This window comes from Lactuca sativa, chromosome 5 (assembly GCF_002870075.4).
Source record: "Lactuca sativa cultivar Salinas chromosome 5, Lsat_Salinas_v11, whole genome shotgun sequence".
In the NCBI taxonomy this organism is placed as follows: Eukaryota; Viridiplantae; Streptophyta; class Magnoliopsida; order Asterales; family Asteraceae; genus Lactuca; species Lactuca sativa.
In genome coordinates this window covers 128,631,381-128,658,459 of record NC_056627.2, presented here as the reverse complement: position 1 = coordinate 128,658,459, position 27,079 = coordinate 128,631,381, and the positions used below count along the sequence as shown (strand labels likewise).

Below are 27,079 nucleotides of genomic sequence, written 5' to 3'. Positions count from 1 at the left end.
ACTCCTTGAAATCGTCTAGCCCTCACACTCACACATAGTGCACAATTTCTTGAGCCATGAGATTCTTTTATATGGTGGCTATTAGGGTTACACCATGTAACTCATGACTTTACCCATTCCTTATGATCGATGGATTTTAACCTCCATGGAGCATCCATGGGTCACCCCATGGACTTAGTCCAACATAAGGAATCTTGGATCACAAGCCCACATATATAAGAATGAATGATTTGCACAATCAACCCATATATTTAATTAGTCTCCTTTTGATCACTTAATTAATTCCAAATTAATTCTTGATCAATACTAATTAAATAACCTTATTAATATATTAGAACTTATAATATATTAACAAACCTTAAGTTTTATTTCTCTCATTTTAGTCTATACAAATGCATGATGCCATGCAACCCAAATGGACCATGCCGGGTCGGGTCACGTCTTACCAATTATAGTTATGGACTTAGACATTAATCCAACACATATTGGGAGCAGTCCTTACGCAGAGTGGATGAGTGGTAGCCTATGCATCGTGACAACTAAAGCCGCACGAGAGGATATACCCTACATACAATCTGGAACTGGGAGCGGTGGTATTCGCTTTCAAGATTTGGAGACATTATCTCTATTGGGTTTTCAGTACCATATACATGGACCACAAGAGTTTGAGACACATCATGGATCAACTGAACCTGAACTTGAGGCAGCACAGGTGGCTGGATGTAGTCAAGGATTACAACTGTGAGATCCTTTACCATCCGGGGTAAAGCAAATGTAGTTGCAGACGTCCTGAGCCGCAAGACGGACAAATCCTCTATACCAGCGACATGCATAAGGATGTCTCTGGATTCTCCACTGGTGGGATTAATTAAGGAGGCCCAAGCGGAGGGTGTACAACAAGAGAACTAGAAGCTGGAGAGAATTAGAGGTGAGATCACCAAATTCGTGTAGGATAGTTGAGGATTATTGACCCTTTGCGGTCGGGTATGGTCGGGTATGGTCGGGATTTGAGTTTGAGTTATTGGTGGTCGTGCATGAAGTGAGAGATCGCTTGATATGTCGAGAGGTGCTTGACCTACAGGATGGTCAAGGCCGAGCATTAGAGGCCGCATGACAAGATGTAGCCTCTAGAGATTCCCATGTGGAAATAGGAACAGATCACGATGGACTTCATTACCAAGTTGTCGAAGACGACGAAGGGATTTGTTGCTATATGGGTCATCGTGGATCGATTGACCAAGAGTGCCCATTTCCTATCCATTCGGGGGAGCTCATCGGTCAAGAACTTGGCCAACGTGTATGTCTGCGAGATCATTGCTTGCTGTGTGGTTCCAGTCTCTATCGTTTCAGACCATGATGTTCGGTTCACCTCCCATTTCTAGCAGAAGTTCCACGAGGACCTGGGCAAGCGGCTGCATTTTAGTACAACTTACCATCCCCAGACAGACGGCTAGAGTGAGTGGACCATACAGACCCTCGAGGATATATTGAGGCTTTGCATCATTAACTTCAGTGGGATCTGAGATTCCCACCTTCTCATTGCAGAGTTCGCCTACAAAAAAAACTATTATTCCAGCATTGGTGCTCCAGTTTTTGAGCTGTTGTATGGGCGGAGATGTCGTACACCGGTCTGTTGGGGTGAGGTTGGCCATAAGGTGATAGGTCGGACCGTGGTGGTCTTGCAGACTACAGAGAAGATTCAGCAAATTAGGAAGCGATTGCAGACTGCTTAGAGGCGGAAAAAGAGTTATGTCGACTGGTGCCAATCCGATTCGGAGTTCAAGGTCAGCGACATGGTACTATTGAAGGTCTCACCCTGGAAGGGAGTGATTCTCTTTAGAAAGAGGGGGAAGTTGGGTCCCTGATACATTGGACCCTTTAGGGTTATTTCTAGGGTTGGCAAGGTGGTATATAGACTAGATCTTCCAGAGGAGCCCAGTCAGATTCACAACACTTTTCACGCTTCCCAATTATTGAAGTGCATACTAGGTGAGGAGGAAGTGGTGTCATTAGATGATATTCAGGTCGATGAGTGCCTGAATTACGTGGAGAGGCTTATGGCAGTTCTGAAGAGGAAAGTGAAGGTTCTACAGAAAAAGGAGGCACCTTTAGTGAAGGTACAATGGGAGAACAGGAGGGGATCTGAGTGGATTTGGGAGCCGGATGCAGAGATGCGAGAGCATTACCCAGATCTGTTTGCGGTAGAGGACTCAAGGACGAAGTCTAGTTCAAGTGGGGGAGAACTCTAACATCCCGACTCCCATGTATTTAATTAAAACTTTTATATTCATAATTCTAAACCTACTCGATGAGTTGGTTGCCCCAACCCATCGTGTAGAACCTGAGGGGATTCTAGAACCTACTCGACGAGTTGGAGGACTCCAACTCGACGAGTAGAGAATGTGCATGAAAAACCTAATTTTTAGGGTTTGCACCCTATTTAAAGGCCCTTATTTCCTCCTTCCAGCCTTCTTACCAACTTTTCATCGTCCCCTTACCAGAGAAAACCCTAATCTCCCCATTGTGTGAGTGCGTGAGCTTGGAAGTCATTTTGGGTGCTCTATTGAAAGGACACTTGAAGGTTGAGGAGCTTGGATCAAGAAGAAGGTTGTAGATTCGTTATCTACTTTGTATTGGCAACCAATATGAGTTATAAAGCTAATGCCTTGACTTCTTATTGCTTAGATCTTCCTTTGTGAAAGAAATGGTCATTTCTAGTGCAAAATGGAGTCACCTTTGGGTTTAAGCTTGTCAAAAGGACATGGTTTCAGATCTGGACTCCTCTAGGCCCTCTTGGACATAAAGCCTCAAGCTTTATGAAGCTTTGGCCCTTCTCCATGCCCTAAACTTCTTCTTAGACTTAGTTTTGGTGTTTGAAGCCTTTTAAGACCTTGCATGCACGTAAAGTTAGCAACTTTACATGGTAACTTCATCCTAGAAAGCCAGATCTGGAGTTTGGAGCTACGAACTCGACTGAAATGAGTTGAATGTGAAATGATGAAGGAACTCGACGAGTTGCACAGTCAACTCGATGAGTTGGATGAGAGTTTCCTGCTTTCTGGATTATGCATGAACTTGACGAGTTAGCGAGACGACTCGACGAATTGGTTAGGGTTTTCCCCATATTCTAGATGCTGCATAGACTCGACGATTTTCTTGGTAACTCGGCGAGTTGAAGGGGGGGTTTTTGCAACTTTCTGGGTTCTGAAGGAACTCGACGAGTTGGGTCAACATGGACTATTGACCTTGATCGATTGACTTTAACTTTGACCAAGGGTTGACCAGTTTGACTTCTGAGGGTATTTTGGTAATTTAGGAATTTATGGAATTGGATCAATGGTGGTTGTAGGTGTTGGTGTTTGGAGCTGTGTTTTAGGAGTTTGATATTTCAGTTCCACTCGACATTGTGAGGTGAGTTGTGCTCACTATGCTAACACGGTCGAAGGCACCAATGTCTGCCATTTTTGGATTGTTATCCTAGTTATTGCATGATGATATGCTTAGTGACCTGTTAGGTTGATATCCTGGTATATATGGGATGATGATATGTTAGTGACCTGTTAGGTCGATATCTTGGGATATAGGATGATGATATGTTAGTGACCTGTTAGGTCGGTATCCTGGTATATAGGATGATGCTATGATTAGTGATCTGTTAGATCGGTTTGACTATTTGTGCACGCTAGCTAGCTTATGATATTATGTGTTGCTTGTGTATGTGGGGTTGGGTTGAGGCAGACTTGCTTTGTGCTGAAGGCCAACAAACCCAGGGCGGACCAGATAGACTGCCTACCCATTAGGGCATATTAGTTAGGCCGAAGGCCCGAAGAACAGTCCAGACAGGCTGAAGGCTCGGGTGGGCGGACCAGACATGCTGAAAGTTCTGAAAGTGGGCCAGATAGATTGTATGCCCGGTAAGGGCAATCCAGTCATACTATAGACTCTATATGCATGATGTTTATTTGGTATGATATGGTTATGAATTGTATGGATTTGGATTTGGTATTTTGGGGGAACTCACTATGCTTCGAGATTACAATTTTGGATTTTGTTTCAGGTACTTCAGATGATCGCGGGAAGACAAAGATTTGATCGTGCACCTCCTCGCATTTTATGATTTTGATTTCTAGGATATTCTTATATGAAACTATTTTGAAAACATTTTGTAATTAAATTGTGTATTTAAATGGTTGAAAAAGTTTTAAATTTTCATGAAAATTTTTATGGATGTTACATTGATCTTTAAGATGTTAATGAATACCAATCCACCCCATACTTATTATAATTTGGTGAAATAGGATGAGAAATCATCACATCTTTGTGATAACGAGTAAAGTTGTTGAATTTGTTAGATCAAAGATCGATCAGATTGCTCATTATATTGATCGAGTTCTTTCCAAATTTCATGTGTAGTTTAGAGAAAGAGGACACTATTAACAATACATTTACTAAGAGAATTCAGAATTCAATTGATAACCATTGATTGAAAATGATACCATTTTGGATATGATGAAAAAACTATAAAAGGCTAAACAAATTGTGTCATCAACAAATTCAAATTTGTTTTAGGCTGATTTGGTAGTTGTCTTTGATCTCTTCTATACAGTAAAGCTAATGTGATTGAATACATTATAAATAAAAATAGAGCAACTTGATTATCACAGGATCCAAAAAAAAGGTCTTGAAGCTTCGATGATATTATAATCATTTAAATCAACTTCGTCCGATTCATATATTTGTGAGAAAGAAGAAGCAGTTGAAATCAATGTAAGAAAGAAGATGAATAAGTACCGATCTGCTACCATGTTGTGATTCATTTTGAGAGAATTGGACAACATTAATGTTCCAACAACCCAACGATTAGCTAATTACACATAAAATAGAAGGTAAATCACTAAAATACCCATGATTAGAAAGTAATGCTAACATGATGAGCTTTCTAGACACCGGAAATGCGAAAATGTTGAGTTGTCCACACAATATTTCAAAAAAATCTAAAATATAAAACTTAAAATGTATTTGTAGTAATGTTAACAAACTAATAATTTTTTTTGTATTAACTTACATGCTCTATATAGGACGTAATTCAATGCCTTCAAGAATATACTTGAAGATTCTGGGGTCTCTAGGAGCCATGAACTCAATCCTCAAATTGTGTTTTTTATTTTTGTTTCTAGAGGTGTATAATTGGACCATCAGCCATCCGTCTTCTCTAACACTGGGATCACAAGAGTTTTGATACTCATTCCACTCATCCAATTTATACCTGAAGGGTACATATGCCCAACAAGTTGCATATTCCCAATAATATGCCTTTTCTGGATCTTTTGTACCCATAATGTTAAAGACAAGGTTCACGGTGTATGCAGTATCTGGTGACAAGAATTTGGTACTAACATTTACTTCAAAACAAGCTTCTAGTGTGCACACAAAGACATTTGAAAACCTACGCACATAACAATCACAATGTATTAAATAGCACATTAATTTTACTCATCCATCCATCAGTCATTAAAAAAATATGTGAAATATAGAAAAAAAAATATATGAATTTGAGTAGAATCACATTTAATTAAAATAACAAATTAATTTCACTCATCCATCCTTTAATCATTAAAAAATATGTGAAACAAAAAAAAAAAACGAATTTTAATTGAACTCACATTTAATTACAATAACACATTAATTTCACTTATCCATCCATTAGTCATTAAAAAATAATAATCAAATATCCTCGTATTTATATGTCTACTCATTAAATCAAAATAAATGTTAAAACTAAGAGAACATTTTGAAAAGAAATTAGTAGAATTCACATATCATCATCCTTCGTAATAAATAAAGAACTTTTTGCCACTTGTCAATCACCCATGAGTTTTGACACTTATCATTTTTTGATATTTTTGACATATATAATATTCACATGTCAATTTCTAGGTTTTTCTCAATTTTTAAAATTAAAAAAAAAACACAAAATACTTATATACCTATATATGTACGTATTAAATATAATAAATGTAATACTAAATTTGAATTAATACGTTTATTAATTTCTTATTTTAAAATTTTATTTTAAAAATATTTATTGTTTATATTTTGATATTTAATCTTTTTTTAATCAACTCGTATATTACACGGGTTTTACACCTAATTGTTTAATATGAGTAAAATGATAAATATCAACAAAAAGTAATAGAATATTTATTTATTTATTTAATATATATATATATATATATATATATATATATATATATATATATATATATATATATATATATATATATATATATATATATATATATATATATATATACTACGAAACAGAGAAATTTTTGAATTGAAATCACATTTCATTAAAATATCTCATTAATTCCACCTGTCGTCCTACATAAATGAAGAAACGTTAAATTAATTGACAGGCGGGAAAATGATTCCTGATGAAATATTACCCACTATCCAATAATTTTTTTTCTTTTATCAACATAAGTCACTAACCTTGATTTGCTAGCGTTGACACATTCCGATACATTTCCATGGAAACATTGTGTAGCGGATATCATTTCATGAATTTGTTTGCTTTTATTGATCGAAATCCACTGTCAGATAAACATATTTAGTTTGGCCAAAATGCCAAATAGAAACGGCCGGTTAATAGTAGCGAACATAATTCGGTTTTTTTTTTATTGTTTGATTGTAATCAAGTTACAAAAAATATAACATTTTAAGATAACAAACTTAAATACTGGTTTTTATATAGTCGGTAATCGCTAATCTATCTAGTAATATCGACTTAAAGTCGAACTTTTCTTACAAAAGGTATTGATTAAATTAAGAAGAAAAAGTATAACTTGATTACCGGAAATCAAATGAGAATCTTTTTTAAGATCTATTATTTGAAAAGCGTAGGATAGGGTAAGATTGTAATTCCGAACTAATTTGTTTCCTAAATCCAATAGCTAAAATCTCTAAAAAAGAAAAATAAAATTAAAATTATTTAAAATAGTATTACGTAGAAGAGCTAGTTAATTACCCTTTTGCCCTCATCAACAAGAACCCCTTTTGGGAGAAGGTTGTTATCTTGCGGAGATGCTATAAGATTAACAATCTTTACTAAATCTGCATTGCCACGGCCATCATCATCATCACCACCACCACCACCACCACCACCACCACCACCACCACTGCCACTGCTACTGCTGCTACTACGGCCGCCACTACCACGACTGTTCTGTAAATATCACAATGAAAAATAAGATGTGATAATGGAATAAACTTTATAGTGACCATATAGATCGGCTTACCTGTTGTTGTGAAAGTGCAAACTCGAGTTCCTTCACGATCTCATCCATGAGTGGTCGATCCTTACGTGCTCGATTTAAACATCGATATGCAACAGCTGAAAACGTTATCACAGAATCCCAAACCATTTGCTCCTTAAGAGCTTGAAAGATAATATCATCTAGTTCCTTTTCTTCGCAACACCTTTTCCATTTCTGCACTAAAACACCAACTAGTTGACCTTTACTATATTCACAACATAATCTTCCACACATTACTTCAAACAATACCACTCCAAAGGAATACACGTCAGACTCTTTAGACAGGATGCCCGACTCTGAATATAATGGATCGCAATATCCAAGTGTACCTACAGGATTGATGACCATATATGTTCGTGGTTGGTTTGCTGGGCTCGCTTTTGACAAACCAAAATCGGAAACTTTAGCAATCCAGTTGTTATCCAGAAGGATGTTTGAGCTTTTCATGTCTCGATGGATAACTCTTTGTTGAGTATCCATGGGATCATGAAGATAGGTCAGCGCACGTGCAGCCCCGATGCATATATGCAGACGTTGGTTCCATGTAAGAGTAGCATCACTTAGATAGCGATCTAGGCTTCCACGAGGGGCATACTCGTAAACCAGAACTCTCTCATCACCCTCAATGGAAAAGTGGAAGAGAGAGACCAGATTTTCATGTCTGTATTTGGAAAGCATCATGATCTCCTTCCAAAACTCGGTGTTTCCTTGTCCATGTCTACGATCTAACCACTTAAAAGCTACCATGGTTGGTCCGTTGGGAAGGGAGAGTTCTCCTTTGTACACCGGACCAAAGCCACCACCTCCGATAAGTTTGTCTTTATGGAAGTTGTTAGTCGCCGAAATTATGTCTTTCATTTGAATTTTGAGGTGATCAAACTCATCCCAGATCGACGACATTATAAGAAAATATAGTTAGTGAAAGATGAAGCAATCGTAAGTTAATAGTCTGAACCAAGCTTCAAAGCTGGAGCTATCCTGAATCGGGATCACATACATCTCTTAAATTTTGGGCAATCAGTCTCCATGTTTGTATTTGACTTTTCTTATCCACCTAAATAATTATGGAAGGATGAATGGATGATGCCTCAATTTATTTTATTTCGACTAATCTTGGTTGACATTGTTTTGCATTGTTGATTTGTTTAGTTTATTTTATTTTTATAGTGTTAGTTGGTATAGTGTGTAAACATGATTGACATTTTCTAATGTCCCCGAATACTTTTCAATTTTAATTAATTTTTCCACCGTGTGATGGTGTATTGTACAACAAGGCGTGATTGACATTGTTATTCCAACCTCCTTTTGATCTTATATTACTATTTGGCGATCCATGGTGTAATAATGTGCAAAGTAAGCTTTTATGACACTCTTTTTTCGTTTTTTATAATTGAACAGCACTAGCAAGTGGCCAGAAAAAGAACAAAATTACACATAAATATTCAAGATGAGGTTTTATAAACAAGAAAACTCAACAAATTAATAAATTTTCTTTTATTTATTAGACCAAACCAATTACAAATTTAAAAATAAACGAGAATGTTTTTGTACAAAATCACAAACAAAGTGTTTCCCAACATGAATAATCTATTTTATTAATAGATCAAAACGTTTTTATTTACTTACAATAGAAATCTCACTACAAATTCCTACGCTACTCTCAAACAATTACTCTACAGATCAAGAACAAATCAAAATTATGAAGAATTACACCGGACTATAAAACCCTAACTTTACGGGGAGAAGTAGGAAGAACTTGAGAGAGAACAAACCGATCTTTTTTCATCACACTAACCTCTTACAAAAATTTTCATTTTAAATACCTAACCCAAGTTTTGGTACCCATGGAGCATACAAACCCGAAATATGATCCAAGAGTATTAATCAATATATACCTGCTATCCTTTGAAATAATCAACCATACACACAATCTAAAATAATAAAAGACTTATAAAAAGAAGTCAACTATAAGTTTGACCAATATTAAAACACACATTTTAACACCTCCCCTCAAACTGATAGTTGACAAACTTAACTTACGTTAAAAGGATCAAATAAACCAAGAAGGTTAACAAGAAACTCATGCTGAGATACATTAAGACCCTTTGTTAATATGTCAGCTATATTTTTACCTGAATCAATATTAACCAACTTAATTACATTGTTTGAAATTTTTTCCCTTACAAAATGCACATCAACTTCAAAGTTCTTGGTTTTTTCATGAAAAACAGGATTTAAAGCTAACTCGATAGATGAATCATTATCACAATACATATTACTAGAACTTGAAATATTACCAAGATCAAAAAGCACTTTAACTATCCAAATTATTTCACACGTGACAGAACCTAATGCCCTATACTCAGATTCTGTAGAACTTCTAGAAACTGTCTTTTGTTTTTTACTTTTCCAAGAAACAAGAGATTTTCCAAAATAAACACAACAACCTATTACAGATCTCCTAGTTGACAGACATTTGGCCCAGTCAACATCAATAAAACTAGAAATATCATAAGAACTACTTTTAAGAATAGAAATACCTTTTCCTGGACTAAACTTCAAGTATCTTAACAATCTTAATGCAATTTCCAGATGAGACTTTCTTGGACTGTGCATAAATTGACTTAAACTCTGCACAGTATAAGAAATATATGACCTAGTAACTGTTAAATATATTAATTTTCCAATTAACTTCTGATATTCAGTAATATTATTCAATAAAACATCATTTTTATCCAACCCTTCTTTATTAACCTTTTGACTAGGATCAAGTGGAATTTTTACAGGCTTACAGCCAAGCATGCCATACTCATGTAATAACTCCAAAGTATATTTCCTTTGAGACAAACAAACACCACCTTCTATATCAATCACTTCTATTCCTAAAAAATATTTCAATTTTCCTAAATCTTTGATCAAAAATAGAGATTTTTAAAAAGTTTTGACAGTTTCAATTTCAGTTAAACAATCACCTATAAGTATTATATCATCCACATAGACTAACAAAATAACAGTTGAACCATTTTTAACTCTAACAAACAAGGAATAATCATTTATAATATGTTTAAAACCAAAATCAGTCAAAGAATTGCATAACTTTTCATTCCACTTTCGTGGAGCTTGTTTCAAGCCATATAAAGATTTTTTTAATTTACAAACATGATTGTCCCCCTTTGTATGATAGCCTTGAGGTAATGTCATGTAGACATCCTCATCAAGACTACCATACAAAAAAACATTGTTAATATCTAGTTGAAACAAGCCCCAACTGTTATTAATAGAAATAGAAATAACAAGTCTAACCGTAGCTGACTTTGCTACAGGAGAAAAGGTTTCGGCATAATCTAAACCTTCTCTCTGGTTATACCCCTTAGCAACCAGTCTTGCTTTATACCTATCAATTTATCCATTAGATTTATACTTTATCTTATAAATCCACCTACAACATATTGGTTTTCTATCTTTAGGCAAATCAGTTATATCCTAAGTATTATTTCAGTAAAGTGCCTCCATCTCATCATTTATTGCTTTGATCCAGTTATGATTAGTACAAGCTTCAAGATAAGATTGAGGTTTTAAAGTTTTATTAAGATTAGAAATAAAACATTTGTTTTCTTTGTTTAAAAAAAAGTAACTAACAGTTTTTTCAATACCATATTTGTATTTTCCTTCAAGGACATAGTCATTAAATTTTGTAGGAATTTTTGGAGTCCTATGAGGCCTGGGAATCAGATCAGAGTAACTAGAAGAGGGCAGTAAATGAGACTGACTAATTTCCTCAGTCTGATTAGAGGAATTGGGGTCATCCTCATCAAACCAAGGCACAGATAAATAAATGATCATCCTGAGTAGTATCTGTAGGAGTAGTATCTGCGATAGGGACAAAATGACCAGTACTGGAGCCATTAGTTGGTTGGGTTACACCCAAATCATCAGGAGTGGAAGCATCAACTAAAGATTCAAACCGATTAGACTCATCATAGGAAAAAGGATCAAGGGACATGGACTTAATTTGACTAGAAATCAAATTTTTAGTAGACCATTGCTTCTTCATTTTAAAAGGAAAAACACTTTCATAAAACTTCACATCTCTGGAAAAGAAAGTAAAACCAGAATCAAGACTCAAAAGTTTATAACCCTTTTTATCTTGAGAATAACCAATCCACACATATTTTTCAGATCTTAAGGAAAACTTATCTAAAACAGTCAATTTTGTAGCAAAGCACAAACACCCAAATATTCTCAAGTTATCAAATGTAGGACTATGCTTATATATTTTTTCAAAAGGTAACATTCCACCCAAAGCAGAAGATGGAGTTCGATTGATTAGAAAAACAGCAGCTAAAATTGCATCACCCTAGAATGTTAAAGGCAAACCAGATTCAAATAATAAAGATCTAGAAACATTTAGAATATGTCTGTGTTTTGTCTCCACAACACCATTCTGTTGTGGAGTGTATACACATGAAGTTTGATGAATAATAACCTTGGTTTCAAAAAATTCTTTAACTTTGTGATTAACAAACTCAGTACCATTGTCTGATCTTATAATTTTAACTCTAACAGAAAACTGAGTTTCAACCAGATTTAGAAAAGACAAAATACAGGAAAAAACTTCATCTTTTGACTTAAGAAGATAAACCCATGTCCCCTTAGAAAAATAATCCACAATAGTCAGAAAAAATTTAAAACCCCCAACTGAAGCTACTTTGTATGGACCCCAGACATCAAGATGAAATAAGTCACCGATGTTTTTAGAATTATGAAGACTAGTAGTGAAAGATTCTCTAGTTTGTTTTGCCTTGTGACATATTTCACAAGGTGGAAGCGACTTATTGTTAAAATTCAGTTTATCTTGTAAACCATCTAAGGCTTGCTCAGCTGGATGACCAAGCCTACTATGCTAAGTTAATTTTGACACAAAACATTTAATAGTACTAGAATTGCAAGAGTGCTTTCCTGAGGGAGTACTGGAAAGATAGTAGAGTCCCTCTCCCTCATTATCAGTCTCCATGGACTGTGAATCCTGCACCATACAATTATATTCATCAAATAAAACTTTGCATTTACTATCTTTGCAAAGCTTATGAATAGACAAAAGATTTACATTAAATTCATGTATAACAAACACATCAAATAAAGTAAGATTGTTTGAAAGACTCATATTTCCAATTTTTTGAACTTTAGGAGTCGATTCATTAGGGTGATCAACTCTCAGATTAAGATTAGATACACTAACCACATCATTAAGATTGTATTCAGATGAAGTCATGTGTTGATTTGCCTCATAGTCAACAACCCATTTATTAGATTGAAAAGAGTTGTTAAAGACATAATTACATGAAGTACCTGCCATATTGGCACTAGCAGTTACTACATCCACAGATTGTTTATCACTGATAAGTTGAAGAAGCATAGAAAACTGATCCCCAGTGAGAGACCTAAGATAAGAAGAGATAGAACTAGAAGTAGAAGAGTCACCCTTACTATTATTAGATGTAACATTGTTTCCAGAGAAAGTCTTTTTAGAGTTATTATAAGAAAAATTGTTACCAAAAGATTTGTAAAAACCTTTATTGAAACCATTTGTTGGTTTGAAATCCTTAGGATATCAAATCAATTTAAAGCATTTTTCAATGGTATGACCCTTTACACCACAGTTCTTGCATTGAAGATTTTGATTTGGACCTCTATTTCTCCTATTATCACTAAACTTACTGTTGAAAACAGAGGTGGTTTGAGACTTAATTGAAGAATTGGACACAGAACCATTTTTTTTTAAATGATTCCTCTCGAGATATAATAGAGAAAGTAGTTCTAACATTGGGTAAGGGATCAGTTAGGAGAATGTGACTTTTTACTTGATTGTAACAGTCACCAAGGCCACTTAAGAACGAAATTAGTTTCATTAGTTTTGAATGGTTATTGATATGGGTAGAGGCTGGACAAACACATTCAGTTAAATTTGTTAAACCATCAAATTCTTTCCATAATGAATCAATTTTATTGTAGTAGTTAGAAACAGATAGCCCATTTTGTGTCAATGAGTTAATTTTTTGATGAATGTTAAAGACAATAGATCCATCAGATTTAAAATAATTTTCATTTAGATCATTCCAAATGTCAGCAACATTTTCAGAGCAAACATGTCCTGCATAAATGGTTTTAGAGATAGATCCAAGAAGCTAAGAACACACAACAACATTTGCTCTTTCCCATTTAAGAGATTAAACCGGATCATTAGCAATTTTAGTTACAGTTCCTTCCACAAATCCAAGTTTGTTTTTAGCTTTTAAAGCTCTAGTCATAGAGCTTTTCCAAACTCTGAAATTTTCGGTTCCAAGAAGCTTAAAATAAATAATTGTTCCGGTTGCAGCGTCGGTAGGATGAATATACAAAGGATCATCAACATCTGGTGTTTCAGTAGACTTAGTCCCTAATCCACCAGGAATCTCACCAGTAGTCAAAGAGAATAACAATCAGAATAAAAAAAATAGCGAAACTGAGTTACTTAATGATAGGATAATAAGCCAATATGATGGTGAACCAAGATCAGTAATTAGATCTTAAAGAAAAGAAATAGAAGGGAAAAAAAATAAGGTAAATGAAAGAGAGCAAACAAATAATGAAATAAGCAGACCTGAACATAGGAACCCAGGACGAAGATCCTGAACAGAAAAGTGAAGAAGACTTACAGTGAGAGTTCTTAGGTCGTATACATTAGCAATAAAGACACACAATCTTTAAATTAACATGTACCCGTAATAAGATGAACACAGAATTAGGGTAACATAACCCTAGGTTCGATTTGTAATGTTTTAGACAACAATCACCTCTCATAGGGTTTAATCCTACCAGAGTTATTTTAGATACAAGGTCCAATCTCAATTTCGAGTTAACCGAATCCTGAATCTGTTCTCTAAGAAAGTTAAACAAACCCTTTATCTTGGAGATTAACTGATCTTCAATTTACAGTCGTTTCAGCACAAACCACCAGATGGATCCTTTGAGTCTCTAAATGATCTGCACAAAGGAAGAAAAATCGCAATACCAAAGAACTCGAAACAAAACTAATTCGGAAGAAGAAAGAGATACTACGAACACAAACCTTTATTAACAACTTCAAAGTTGTCGTAGAATCCCGATTAGAGCACCATTTGCTCTGATACCATGAACAAAATCACAAACAAAGTATTTCCTAACATGAACAATCTATCTTATTAACAGATCAGAACGTTTTCATTTACTTACAATAGAAATCTCACTATAAATTCCTACACTACTCTCAAACAATTACTCTCTACAGATCAAGAACAGATGAAAATTATGAACAATTACACCAGACTATAAAACCCTAACTTTACAGGGAGAGGTAGGAAGAACTTGAGAGAGAACAAACTGATCTTTTTTCATCACACTAACCACATACAAACTTTATCATTTTAAATACCTAAACCAAGTTTTGGAACCATGGAGCATCCCAACCCGAAATAAGATCCAAGAGTATCAATCAATATATACCTATTATCCTTTGAAATAATCAACCATACACACAATCTAAAATAATAAAAGACTTATAAAAAGAAGTCAACTATAAGTTTGACCAATATTAAAACACACATTTAAACAATTTTCGAACATGGTAAAAAACAAGAGCAATACGAATGATCGACACCACACAAAGAAAGGTCATAATCATTGCATCGAGCAAGTCTTTCTCATTGTCGATAAACGTTGAGTGTCAACCCACGAGGAGGGGTCTATGATATGAACAAAAATCTGAACATGCAAGCCAAGGCAGTGACCAACTTAATTTGGTCCATAGAGTGCTTGCCACATCACATTCCAAAAATGTATGATAAACCTCCTCAATTTTACTTCCACATATTATACACAAACGATTTTCAACTAGTAACGTCATGTTTTGAAATACTAGTTTACGTTTTGTATGATATTATAGATAATGTAGTATGTAAAACTTATGTAATGTGTTAGAGATGTAGAGTATGATATAAGTATTGACGTGGTTTTAAAAAGGAAGTGGAATGAATGGGGAGTTGCAAGTATGGTTGTAAGGATTAAGATGGGTAAAATAGGAAATAACTAGTTGGGAAGCGTGACATGCCGAGAGAGGATCAAGTTACGTAAAATGAATAGTGACAGCAATGTACTTTTTGAAAAACGTCATCGATTGGGTTTTGTGAAAAATTGATTTTGTATCTTCTTCGTGGACTGGTCGACCAAGGCTGCCTCGTTAGCTTCCGAAATGAAAGGTTGTGTTTTTATTATTTCCCTTTTTCTATTGGATTTTTGTTTCCTTTCCGTTCATTGGTTTCAATTTTTTTTAACATGATGAAATTTTCCTAAGCCCAAATCATGCTTACGGTTTGGCGTATTTTGTTTTGGATTGATTATTGTAATACATATGAAAATCTTAATCTTGTCTTGACCGGGATTGCCAGTGTTTATAGGCTTCAAATTTTTGGTTCTTCCCATATTATTTTCAAAATTAATCCTGGGAAAACCCACTTAATTCTGAATACTTCTTGTCATAATGTTGGGTGGAAGAGAAAACATTTTTCGTTGGTAGGTAGTCTCTTGAGAATAAAGATTCTTTGCTTTTTGATTGGGTTATTGATGGTATAAATCTTAATCTTTTGGTATTTATAGTCTTTACTTCTCTATACTAATTTTGTGTTTGTAGCAGCTTGTAAGTTTGAAGATTTGTGTCCACCCAAATAGGCTACAGAGACAAAGGTTCGGGAGGCTGACTCCAGCATGGCCAACTTTAAAGTTATTGGGGAATATTTGTCTTGTGAAGACCTCAATTTTGCTCAAAATTCAGAAGTTTCCAAGATGTCCACCAGTCAAAATTCCTTTCGATAATTGTTTGTATAATTTTCTAAGGTCTTGACATTTCTACGTTCTTGACATTTTCTAGACTTACTCGCTCAGGCTCGCCTTTTTGTAGTTTCAATATCAAAGAATTGCTTTTTTCCAATTCTTCCGTGAAGACCGAAAGGTTGCCTCCTTTTTCTTCCAAAGAGATATATGTGAAGCCTATAAGCTATGTGTTAAAAAAGAGGAAGGTTGCTCCAGGACCTAGCCAACATAGCCTACACCCAAAGTGCAAGTATAGTTGTATTTTGATTACTTATAATATTTAGCTAGTAAATAATGAATTTTCTTTTTAATTCCAGGCAGCAAATTTAAATTTTAAGGGCGCTAAAGATTCCAAGAGTTATCTTGATAATTCAAAGAGGCACGGTGAACTAATCCTTTGGAGATAGAGAATGAATTAATCAATAAGAATAAAGAGTTGGCCTTGAAGACTAAGGAGCTCTTTGTTGAGAATGAATAATTAATGAAGATAAACACGAGATGTTAGGAGTTGGAAGATCAAATAAAGGTCATAACAAATGAAGCCAAACTTTTTACCATTAAGTTAGCGCTTGTATCTGGGCTTAAGATGGTTGAAGATCTCAAGAAGGGTAATGAAGCTTCTTGGGATCTAATAAAGTGGGATGCGTCTCTAAAGAAGGTTACTAGTGATGAGGATGTGAACTCAAAGGTCGAGGGGGGGGGGGAGATGAAAATGGAATTGCTCCAAGTGAGAAATGAAAGGTTGAAGAGGTTGAGGCTCAGAAGATTTGAGATGGTGTCGTCCCTTAGGAACTTATTTGAAGTTATTGAAATCAGTCGAATGTATTTTAGAATTCTGAAAGGAGGTTTATGACAATGAATATTTTTTATTTCTTTTTAATATATTTTTTACTTATTTTTATAATAATTCTTGAACAATAGATGTTTTGTAGAATAGTTAAAAATATATTTTAAGGTTAAGATTATATACGGTGTGAATCAAATGTCAAATAATTAAATAAAACCAATTTTATAGGGATAAACCTTTTGATTGGCGGTCAAGGTTTAAGAAGATCTTGAAAAGGTTTATAAAAATTTTAAATAATTTTAAGACTTCAAATCTTTTTATGAAATGATTTCCATCAAAGAATATCTTACTTGAAAAATGTTAGTTTAAAAAGTGTTTAATAATAGGTCTAAGAAGTTAAATAAAATAGTTCCTTTGAAAATTATTTTAAAGTAAATATCCTAAGGATTTCAATAAAAGTTCATTATGAAGGTTATGCACCTTGAGATATTCAAGATCTTAGACATGATGAATGTATCTCTGATGTATGTTCAAATTTTTGAGAACTTGGGCTTCCTTAAACAAGATTGTGTTTAATCACAAGTACCAGAAACATGGGATATTCCAAAATCTAAATTTTTAGCTTTGATGAACATGATTTTGTTCAACATTTGATTTAATGTATATGTATCACAAACTTGGTACATTCCAATATCCTTAATTTTTTTTCTTTGTGAACATGATTATGGACTATGTTGATTCAACATGAGAATGTTGAATTCTTGGGATATTCCCTTAAGTATTAGATAACATGTTAATGTTAAATGTATAGGTATTATTTCTCGGTATGTGACATGTCCATGTCACTCCGTTGATATTAACTAATGGTCTAAAATATAGTTAGTAATACGATTGTTGCCATTTACTAAAGCATAAGATGATCCCCTCATCCTTGGACTATAGTAAAAAAATCATGCATTCAAGCGAGATGTTTAAATCTAATATCTTAGAAAGACGTTAGTCTTGAAACCTTAGAAGGTATCTTAGTACCTTAGATCTATAGAGGGATGATCAATCCCTAATATCTTGGTCTAGATCTTTAATTTTTGAAAAATAGAGGATCTTCGGTAATGGTAGGTGCTAGCTTGGTTAACACACCTTCGATGCTTAAGTCAATATCAATATTGAAGATATAAAAAGGATAATTGAAATTGAAGAGAGGAGACGTACCCATGCATTTTAGGTCAAGATATTAAACCTATATAAAGTAAGTTTTAAGATGTATGGCGTTCCAAGATCTTGGTAATACTTTTTTGTCCAAAGTAGAGAACCAATATGCCCCCATACATGTTTCGAAATCTATGAGGTATGGACCTTCCTATTTTGGGGTAAGCTTCCCTGCACTAAGTTCAAAAATACTATGAAATTCTTTTCTAAGAACAAGATCACCTATCTGGAATCTTCGTATTCTTATTTTTTTGTTATAGGATTTTGAAATCCTTTACTGATATGTTGCAATCCTTATCTTGGCAGGATTCCTGATTTCTTCCACCCTCTCAAGATCTTGTCATTTACATAGGGTTTCAAAATCTTGTCTTGGCTGTGAGGATCATGTCTTCTAGAGGTATCATGACTTCTATTCCAAACACCAAAGAATATAGAGTTTGACATGTTGATACTTTGGTTGTGTTCATATCTACTCAAAGAACTAGGGTTAATTCTTTAGCCCATCTTCGTCTCTTTTTTGTGAGCCTTTTCTTCATGTTGTTGATGATGATCATGTTGCTAGATTCAGATTGGCCATTGCCTTGAGGATGGACAAGAGTGGAAGTGATCATCTTGATTCCCTAACTTACTCAAAAGTTTTAAATCCTCTTACATATGAATTGAGACCCGTTATCACAATGAATATCGAATGGAATACCAAACATTGTCAAGATATTACACTTAATGAAGTATATTACTTTATTTTGTCTAACTTGAACAATTGCTTCGGCCTCTATCCATTTAGAGAAATAGTTGGTCATTGCCAACATAAAGACTCTTCCTCCAGGTGCTTTTGGGATTTTGCCAACAATATCCATCCATGAATGGCAATGAGGAGTTGATTTGATGTTGAGGCTCATATTGTTGGATTAGGTGTCTAAGCCTATAACTATGTTTGGTATGCACTTGATTTGATTTTGAGCATGGTCCTTTTGGGTTGCCTTCACTCATGCAACTTGACAGGATGACAAGTGGAGAGAGAGTTGGATTTATTATATGAATAATAAATTGGTACTCAAAATGATTTTATTAATATATTAAAAGATTAATATATTATTTGGAAATCATATTATTAGTTAGTAATTAATCAGAAATTAATTTGATATTAATTTTGGGATTAAAGGAACTGATTAAAAGTATAGGGACTGCTTTGCAAATCATTGATAGTTATGAAACTGGCCTAGGGATTCCTTGATAGGGATGGATGAAATTTATAGCTTGGATCTATAAGATTTAATCCAAGGCATCTTATGGAGTCCATGGGTTGCTTTGGGCTTAAGTTAGGAACTAGGGTTTCCTTATTCAAGTCCAGCTTCAAGACTAAGCAACCTAGCCCTATATAAACTCCCATAACCCTAGGAATTTCGGCCTAAGCTTGTTTACCTAACCCTATCCGACTTTTCTAGTATCACTCCAAGTCATCCTTTGTATTGAGTATTTGTGACTCCATTAGAGGTGCAACACTTGGGGCACTAAGCTTTCAAAGGTCAAGGATCTTCAAGGTGTTCTTGTTATTGCTACATAACAAGTGAGGTAATCATCAAACCCTAATATTCATATGATTTTCGAATTGTGTATGCTAGTTTTAGGGTTCGGTGCTTTGGTATTCCTATTTGTATGTTCAATAGAGAAAAACTTAGATCCAAAGCAATTAGGGTTGCATGATCACATAAGAATGTAGATATGCTCAAAACCCATCAGTGGTATCAAAGCCTAGGATGTTTTTCAATTGAACTCGTGCAAAAGCGAACTGTCCAAAGAACAAGAAAAACTTTTTTCTACTGTCTCATCAATGAACTCGACAAGTTCAGTTTTGGAACTCGACGTGTTGGCCCTACTCGATGAGTATAGTACCTGGAACTCGACGAGTTGGACCTACTCGACGAGTGCACTTCCCGGACTCGACGAGCTGGCTTGTCAGATCCCTAAAGTTTTGATTTTAAGATCCGATTTTGACTAGGATAATTACCAAAAATTCGTTTTTTACTGCCTAAATTTGAATTCCTTGAATGGTAATCTGATAGCCTTAACAAAATAATAGATTTTGGTTAAATTTAGATAATGATATGATTATTTTGATTTAAAATTTAACCTAGTAATTTTGAATAGTTTCAAATTGCATCCTCTTGGTTTTATAATTTAAAATTTGATTAAATACTTTTGATTTTGAAATCTTAAATTTAGAACCTTGGTATTTTGAATAGTTTAAAAAATACACCCTAATGGTTTTATTAATAATTTAATTTAATCAAATTAAAAGTTTAATTTATTAAAAGAATAAACATTAGTATTTTAAAAGGTTTAAAATACACCCTTATACTATATAAAATTAAAATTCTAATATATTACATATGTATAAGAAAAGTTAGTCTTACCATTAGTAGGTCTCATTCACGAAGTTGGTCTGTAAGGGGTTTTTAAGGAAGCGGCCAATAAAATGACCGTCATTGGGTATCCACTCTTATCCACCGCATCCTTGACTAGTTGAGGGTCATTAGCCGAATGGGTAGGATATGACATTCTCATTAATAAGTGTAATGGAAACACAAAGTAAATAACCTTTTATAAATTCCCAATCTTAGTTACTTTAGGAAAATGTGAATTTGATGCTAACCCATGAAATTCTACATTGCACCTTATTAGTCAGTTGGTGAAACGTGTGTTGTTAACCGACACACTAATGTGGACTAATGAAGGATGGAAATTGGTAGCTCGTAAATTATCATAGATCAATGGAGTGCGTGTGGCTAACCGGCACATTGATTAGGTGATAAATGATATCGAGGTACCAAACTAATTTGCATGGTTAATCACACCTTGTTTGTGATCCTCGGTATCCCAGTCACAAACTTGAAGGGCATAATCAAGATTAAACATGTCATAGAAAAGTTCAATGAATATCAAAAGATCTAGGAATTTCATCTAAAACCTAATTCATTTAAAATTTTGTTTTCATGGTGGAATTGGTAAATCGTCATTTACCAACCTTCAAATAATTTCAATTGGATTACATCATCCTCTTTCGAATTGTGCATTATTGTCTTGGGTCCTAGCCTTAATATTTCATTTGGGTGTTATATTAAGGACTTAAATCAACTAACTTGAATTTCTCCCTTTTTATAGATGTCTAGTTCAGACAACTATGGTCTTCCTTATCCCTTTGGAAAAAACTTTCCGTCTGAAGATGATCTTCCACGTGTCGATCAAGGTGAAAGATCATTCCCTTCTTCGTGCAAAGGTGGAACTAGAAATCATACTTCTCTTCCTCCACCTCCTCCAGTGATTCTCCCCGACCCACAATTCCATCAACTTGAAAAGTTCAAGGTTACTTAAACCCTATTGGCATGCAAACATAAAGATGGAAACTCTATATGTGCGCATGTTGTAAACATGAAGTCGCACCTTGACAGACTGGGAATGTTGGATGTCATTTTCCCAAAGGAGTTGGTAGTTGACTTGGTTCTTCAGTCACTTCCCGAGTCATATGGTCAGTTTGTTAAAGACTACTATATGACATAACACAACGTGACCCTTATTGATCTAACATATTTGCTAATTATTAGTGAAGCAGCAATGCTTTGGCGCAGTGGTCAAGCAAATTTGATTGGAAGATCTAACTCCCAAAATTCCATGGATCTTGGTAATAGCAATGGTGATGGTCCAGAAATGGTTTCGAATCCTAAAGGAAAGAAACCACCTATAGTTGAAAAGTTTCATCATAATAGAAATGCAAATTCTGAGAAAGTCCCATGAATCGTTCCCAAAGAGTCCATATGTTTCTATTGCCAAGAGAAGGGGCATTGGATGCGAAGCTACCGTATGTACCTGAAAGATCGCAAGGATGGTAAAGTCAAATTGTATGACTCTACTTCAGGTAAATCCACTATCTAACTCTACTAAGTTCCTATTTATATATTCTTAATACATTATGTGATAAGATTGCATTTTGATGTTTGTAGGATCAAAGAAAAGGAAGGAAGCTTAAAAGAAGAGTAAGTTGAGTCTGATCGTGAAGAGATGGATTTCAATCACATGGTTCGATGTTTAGATTTTTGAGTTGCTACTTAGGAGTTATGATAAAATTCTTAGGAATATTTAGGAACATAGTTTTCATTTGTATTTGCGTTGTAAGGACAAGTTTTTCCTAATTTTCATCAATAAAAAAAATTTTGATTTTAACTTATTTTACGTTTGCTTCCAATGGCATTTATGAAAATTGGTGTCTGTATTTCTTTTTTAGCAATGTTGAATATGGATTTGATTCTTAGCTAGACCGCTTATGGCAGTGTCATAATTTACCAAGTGAGGAAGGATTCTCATCACCCAAGTTTCAATTGGACAGAAACTTGGAATCATGTGAATTGAATTGTGTGATGTATGATAATCTTGATCTTTGGCAAATTATGACTAATTTTTTGTTCACATGTGAGTCAAGTGAAAGACTAAAGGATCTAGTACACATTGACGTCGACTGGTCATATCCACCATAAAGGATGCTAAAGGCTATTCGCCGTGGTTTACTAATGGTTTAGTAAATATGGTTATGCTTATAAGATTAAGTATAATTCTAATACCTTGAAAAATTTCAAAGTATAGCAGAACGAATAAAAGGAATCAATTCGAAAAAAAAGATAAAAGTTTCTCCAATCTGAAAGGAAAGGAGAGGACTTTAGTATCATGTTTTATGATCATCCTAATGATTATGGAACCATATCGCAATTGATCCTCTAAGGACACCTTAGTGCATTTGTATGGCTAAGAAGAGGAATCGAGAATTGTTAAAATGGTTAAATCAAGAAGATGAGTCATACTTCGTTCCAAAGTCGAGCTTTAGAGTTATGCTCTAGTTACCTCGAGTAACATGTTCTAAGTAGGTTTATCACACCTCATGAAATGTGGAGTGGAAATGCTCTTGCACATTTAAAATTTGTAGTTGTGATGTTTTGGTTAAAAACAAAGACCAACGAAGACTAATTATATGAAGTGTTATCTTGATAAGAACCCATACTAACTCTTGAATATTTCTTTGTCGAGGAATGTTACTTGACAAGAGAATCTTATATGTCAAGAAATTAGTGGGAGTCTTAATGGTCTTAAAAGGTTTTAAGAGCTAATCAAGAATAAACCTTAAGTAATCACTAGTACGCGACCAAAGGTTTGTAACCTATCGTATTGACATATTCTTGTTTTTGTGCCCATTCCAATTAAGTTGACTATGCATGTGATTTCTATGAGTTCTCATTTGATTGCATAAGGCAAATCATCTTGGTCATTGAAAGTACATTGATCTGTATGGGTGAGCTGCTCAGCAACATCGAAGCACTAGTAGGCTCTTGGTCATTGAAAGTACATTGATCTGTATGGGTAATCTGCTTCCAGTAGTACAAGCCCATATGTGACAACTGTCAAAATTCGAGTCGGTTCTAGATTTGAATAAACTTAGTTGCACATATAGGCACGACACATACTAGATTTAGTAACTAGATCTTAAGATATAACCTGTTAGAAACTTGGAAACAATTAGAAACAATGGATAATATGCTTGGATTTCACATTAGTATGTGAATTCTACTACTATTTAACTGTAGAGGTTATCCATATTCGGGTCACTCTTTGACTTGACACCATTTCATGAATCAAATACACACATCATGCACTTGACCTAGTGGTAGAAATTAGGTCAAAGTCACATAGAAACTTAAGTCAAAGTTGAAGAGTAGGACTAGTATACTTGATTCCTCAATTTCGCTTGAATCTCGAAACCACTACATAGAATGCCAATAAGCCAATAAAATAAGTTATAAACATTATTATAACTATAAAAGAGTTATAATACCATAAGATAAATTTAAGTCTCAAAGATTCTATTGATTTTGATATCCAAAGATTTACAAACTCTCAAAAACCCTAAATGCCCTAAAAACCTAAATTTATGAAATTTAACCTTAAAAATTCGATAAAAATAGTTATGAACCTCATAATATGATCTTATAATAATTAAAATTATAAAAATGCATTCATGGAAAATAAAATTTAACTCATTAACATTTACCCTTAATTTATAAATCAAAAATTAAGGTTTTATGAATAAAAACTTGATTTTAGTGCACATTTTATATAAAAATTGAGATATTTTATAAAAGAACTTAAATTTTATAAAATAAAATGAATGAGAAATGGGTATTATACTAAAAAATTCGGATCCCTCTCTCCCCATATCTCTCTTACACTCTTATTCTCCAACACACACACATCTCTCTTCTTTCTCTCTCTAGAAAACTCTCTCTACCTTCTCTCTAATTTTTTCTCCAAACACCACTCCATTTTCTCTCTTCATTTCTCTATACCTACGAAATTTTCCAGAGAATAAATCCAAGAATGCACCTCAAATTCAAATCTTCATCATCTAGTGGTGTTCATTAAGGTAGAACACGATTTCCTTTCATTTTCCTCCATGTTTTCAAGGTTTTTCTTGCATTTCCTCCTTCATCTTCTTCAAACTTGTTTTCTTTTTGTTAAAATGGTTTTTAGAACATCATGTATGTGTTTTAACACCATGCATGTATGATAAACAAGGTTGCATGTTCATGATCTTAGTGCGAAAATCGATTTTAAGGACTAAAACATCAAAATCAAGTTAAGAGTTTTTGAGAAACAAAATTTTGTTCATAAATGCATGTATATATTTTGATAAGTTTTAATCTTTTGATCTATGGAAACATGACTAAAATACGAGTTTATCATGATATATTTAAAATATTTCAAAAGATTTACTCAAGGAAATGATGAAAACTCACTTTTCTAACCAATTATCATGCATGCAATCTGTCAGATTTCTTTACCTGACTTTAAACTGTCATATCTCACTCATTTCTTAACCAAAATTCATGATTTTTTTTTGAAATATAATATTTTGAGTTGGCTTTCAAACCCATTTGACCTCACTGGAAAATTCCAATATTTCGAGTTGTAACAATTTTTATAAAACTATTGCTCAAACAGCACTTTCCTTATGAACATTTGTTTTGTGTTGCATGTTCAAAGGACTTATTCATCACTAAAAATCATTCAAAAATTATTTTGAACTCTTAACATCATGTATTAAGAGGTAAAAAAGATCTTGATTTAAAAGTCTTTGGAACATGTTGCAAAAATTCTCAAAGTAACATCAATAATCTTTACCAAAATCACAAGAACCAAGTTTTCTCTATAATTTATTGAGCCTTTAGACATGTTTTTCAACATCAAAAATAAGAAAACAGTTTTTCATTGTTATTAAATTGTATGAAGATGTGGTCTGGAAATTTTCAGCTCAATATATATTTTCTTTATTTTTACATGAAAATAATAAGAAAATATAGTGTTAACTCATATAAAATACTTAAATTCTGGAAACATTCTTGGATGATCATTTAAGTTAATAAACATATCCCATTAAGTTTCATCCATTTTTGTTACTGTTTAATATGGTTTTGAAATTTCTTATTGTTTAGCTCTAATAAATCATAAAACCACATTACCGAATATAAAAATGGTATCTAATAATTTTCGCAGCTTATGCTCTCTATGGAAGACTTAGAAAAATATTTCCAGAATATTTCATAATGTATTCCTATTTTTCTCCGATTTTTATATTTATAATGTACTAAAAACAGGAAAAATAGTTTTACTCATCCAAAAATTTTGAAGATTTACCAGAACACCTTGTAGTACATTAGGAGGCTACATAAAAAATTTGATGATTTTTCTCTTCTGTATACTATTTTTCTTCTATTTTACCAAGATTAAATACACTTAAACACAATTTTTATTAGAATAAATGCTTAAAAATCATAAAATTGGGTTAAACAGTTTATAAATTTATTTTTATATTTTTCCCAACTTAATAATATTTTATAACAGTGTTACAAAAATTTTGGGCAATTTTGGAAACTATTTTTCTATTTATTTCAATTTTTATTAGAATAAATGCTCAAAAATCATAAAATTGGGTTAAAAAGTTTAGAAATTCATTGTTATATTTTTCCCAGCTTAATAATGTTTAGTAACAATGCTACAAAACTTTTGGGCAATTTTGAAAACTGTTTTCTGTTTATTTAAATTTTTATTAGAATAAATGATTAAAAATCATAAAATTGGGTTAAATAGTTTGGAAATCCATTTTTATATTTTTCTCAGCTTAATTATGTATAATGGCAGTATTATAAAAAGTTTCGTGTATTTTGTTAACTGATTTCTATTTTTCATGAGTTTTTATCTATTTAGAGAATTAAATATATGAAAAATGGTGAAAAATAGTTAGACGAATCAAAAATTCAAGAAAATTTATCTTGAGGTAATTGACTTCAATTAAAATGGAAATGAAAGGTTTGGGAAATTTTAGAACTAAATTGATTTAGTTTTAGAATATTTAACCATTAGAACGCCTCTTAAAATGTTAAATATTAGCATTTCAATAATGGGAATTTTTCACTTAAATTGTTATATAACAATTGATTCATTGAAATTAAATTTTCATAGAAAAATATTTGTAACTTATCAGTATTAAATTTTGACACACTATTGACATAATTCTATTGTAGTAGTAAGTATACTGGTGTTAGATTTCGATTAGAGACTCACTAGCGAATACCATTATCGTAGGAATCGATTGTGGTACGAGTAGAGCGTAGTCAAGGCATTTCATCATCTCAATGCATATTGTGAGTGTTCACGCACTCCCCTATTTTCAGTTTTTATGTTTTGGGGTGGAAAAGCATGGCCCGAAAAACTATTATTTGAATGTTGTATTTAAATTGATTTGTATCAAACATGATTGCTATTTTATTGCTATATCTCTCTATAT

At 33.5% G+C, this 27,079-nt stretch overlaps 2 protein-coding genes across 2 annotated transcripts; both read right to left on the bottom strand.

Moving 5' to 3' along the window:
- Positions 1-4,995: 4,995 nt before the first annotated feature.
- On the bottom strand, positions 4,996-8,392 carry LOC111887266 (probable serine/threonine-protein kinase PBL7). The gene is made up of 4 exons (XM_052764288.1): positions 7,302-8,392; positions 7,031-7,228; positions 6,496-6,596; positions 4,996-5,446 (listed from the first exon to the last, which is right to left on the bottom strand). The coding sequence occupies exons 1-4, from the start codon at positions 8,217-8,219 to the stop codon at positions 5,071-5,073; spliced, it is 1,593 nt and encodes a 530-aa protein (XP_052620248.1). The 5' UTR covers positions 8,220-8,392; the 3' UTR covers positions 4,996-5,070.
- Positions 8,393-11,130: 2,738 nt separating this feature from the next.
- Positions 11,131-13,091, bottom strand: LOC128134208 (uncharacterized). Its single transcript, XM_052771683.1, has 6 exons — positions 13,038-13,091; positions 12,449-12,921; positions 12,291-12,345; positions 12,028-12,222; positions 11,806-11,970; positions 11,131-11,676 (listed from the first exon to the last, which is right to left on the bottom strand). Exons 1-6 carry the CDS (start codon positions 13,089-13,091, stop codon positions 11,131-11,133), a joined length of 1,488 nt encoding a protein of 495 aa, XP_052627643.1.
- Positions 13,092-27,079: the final 13,988 nt, after the last annotated feature.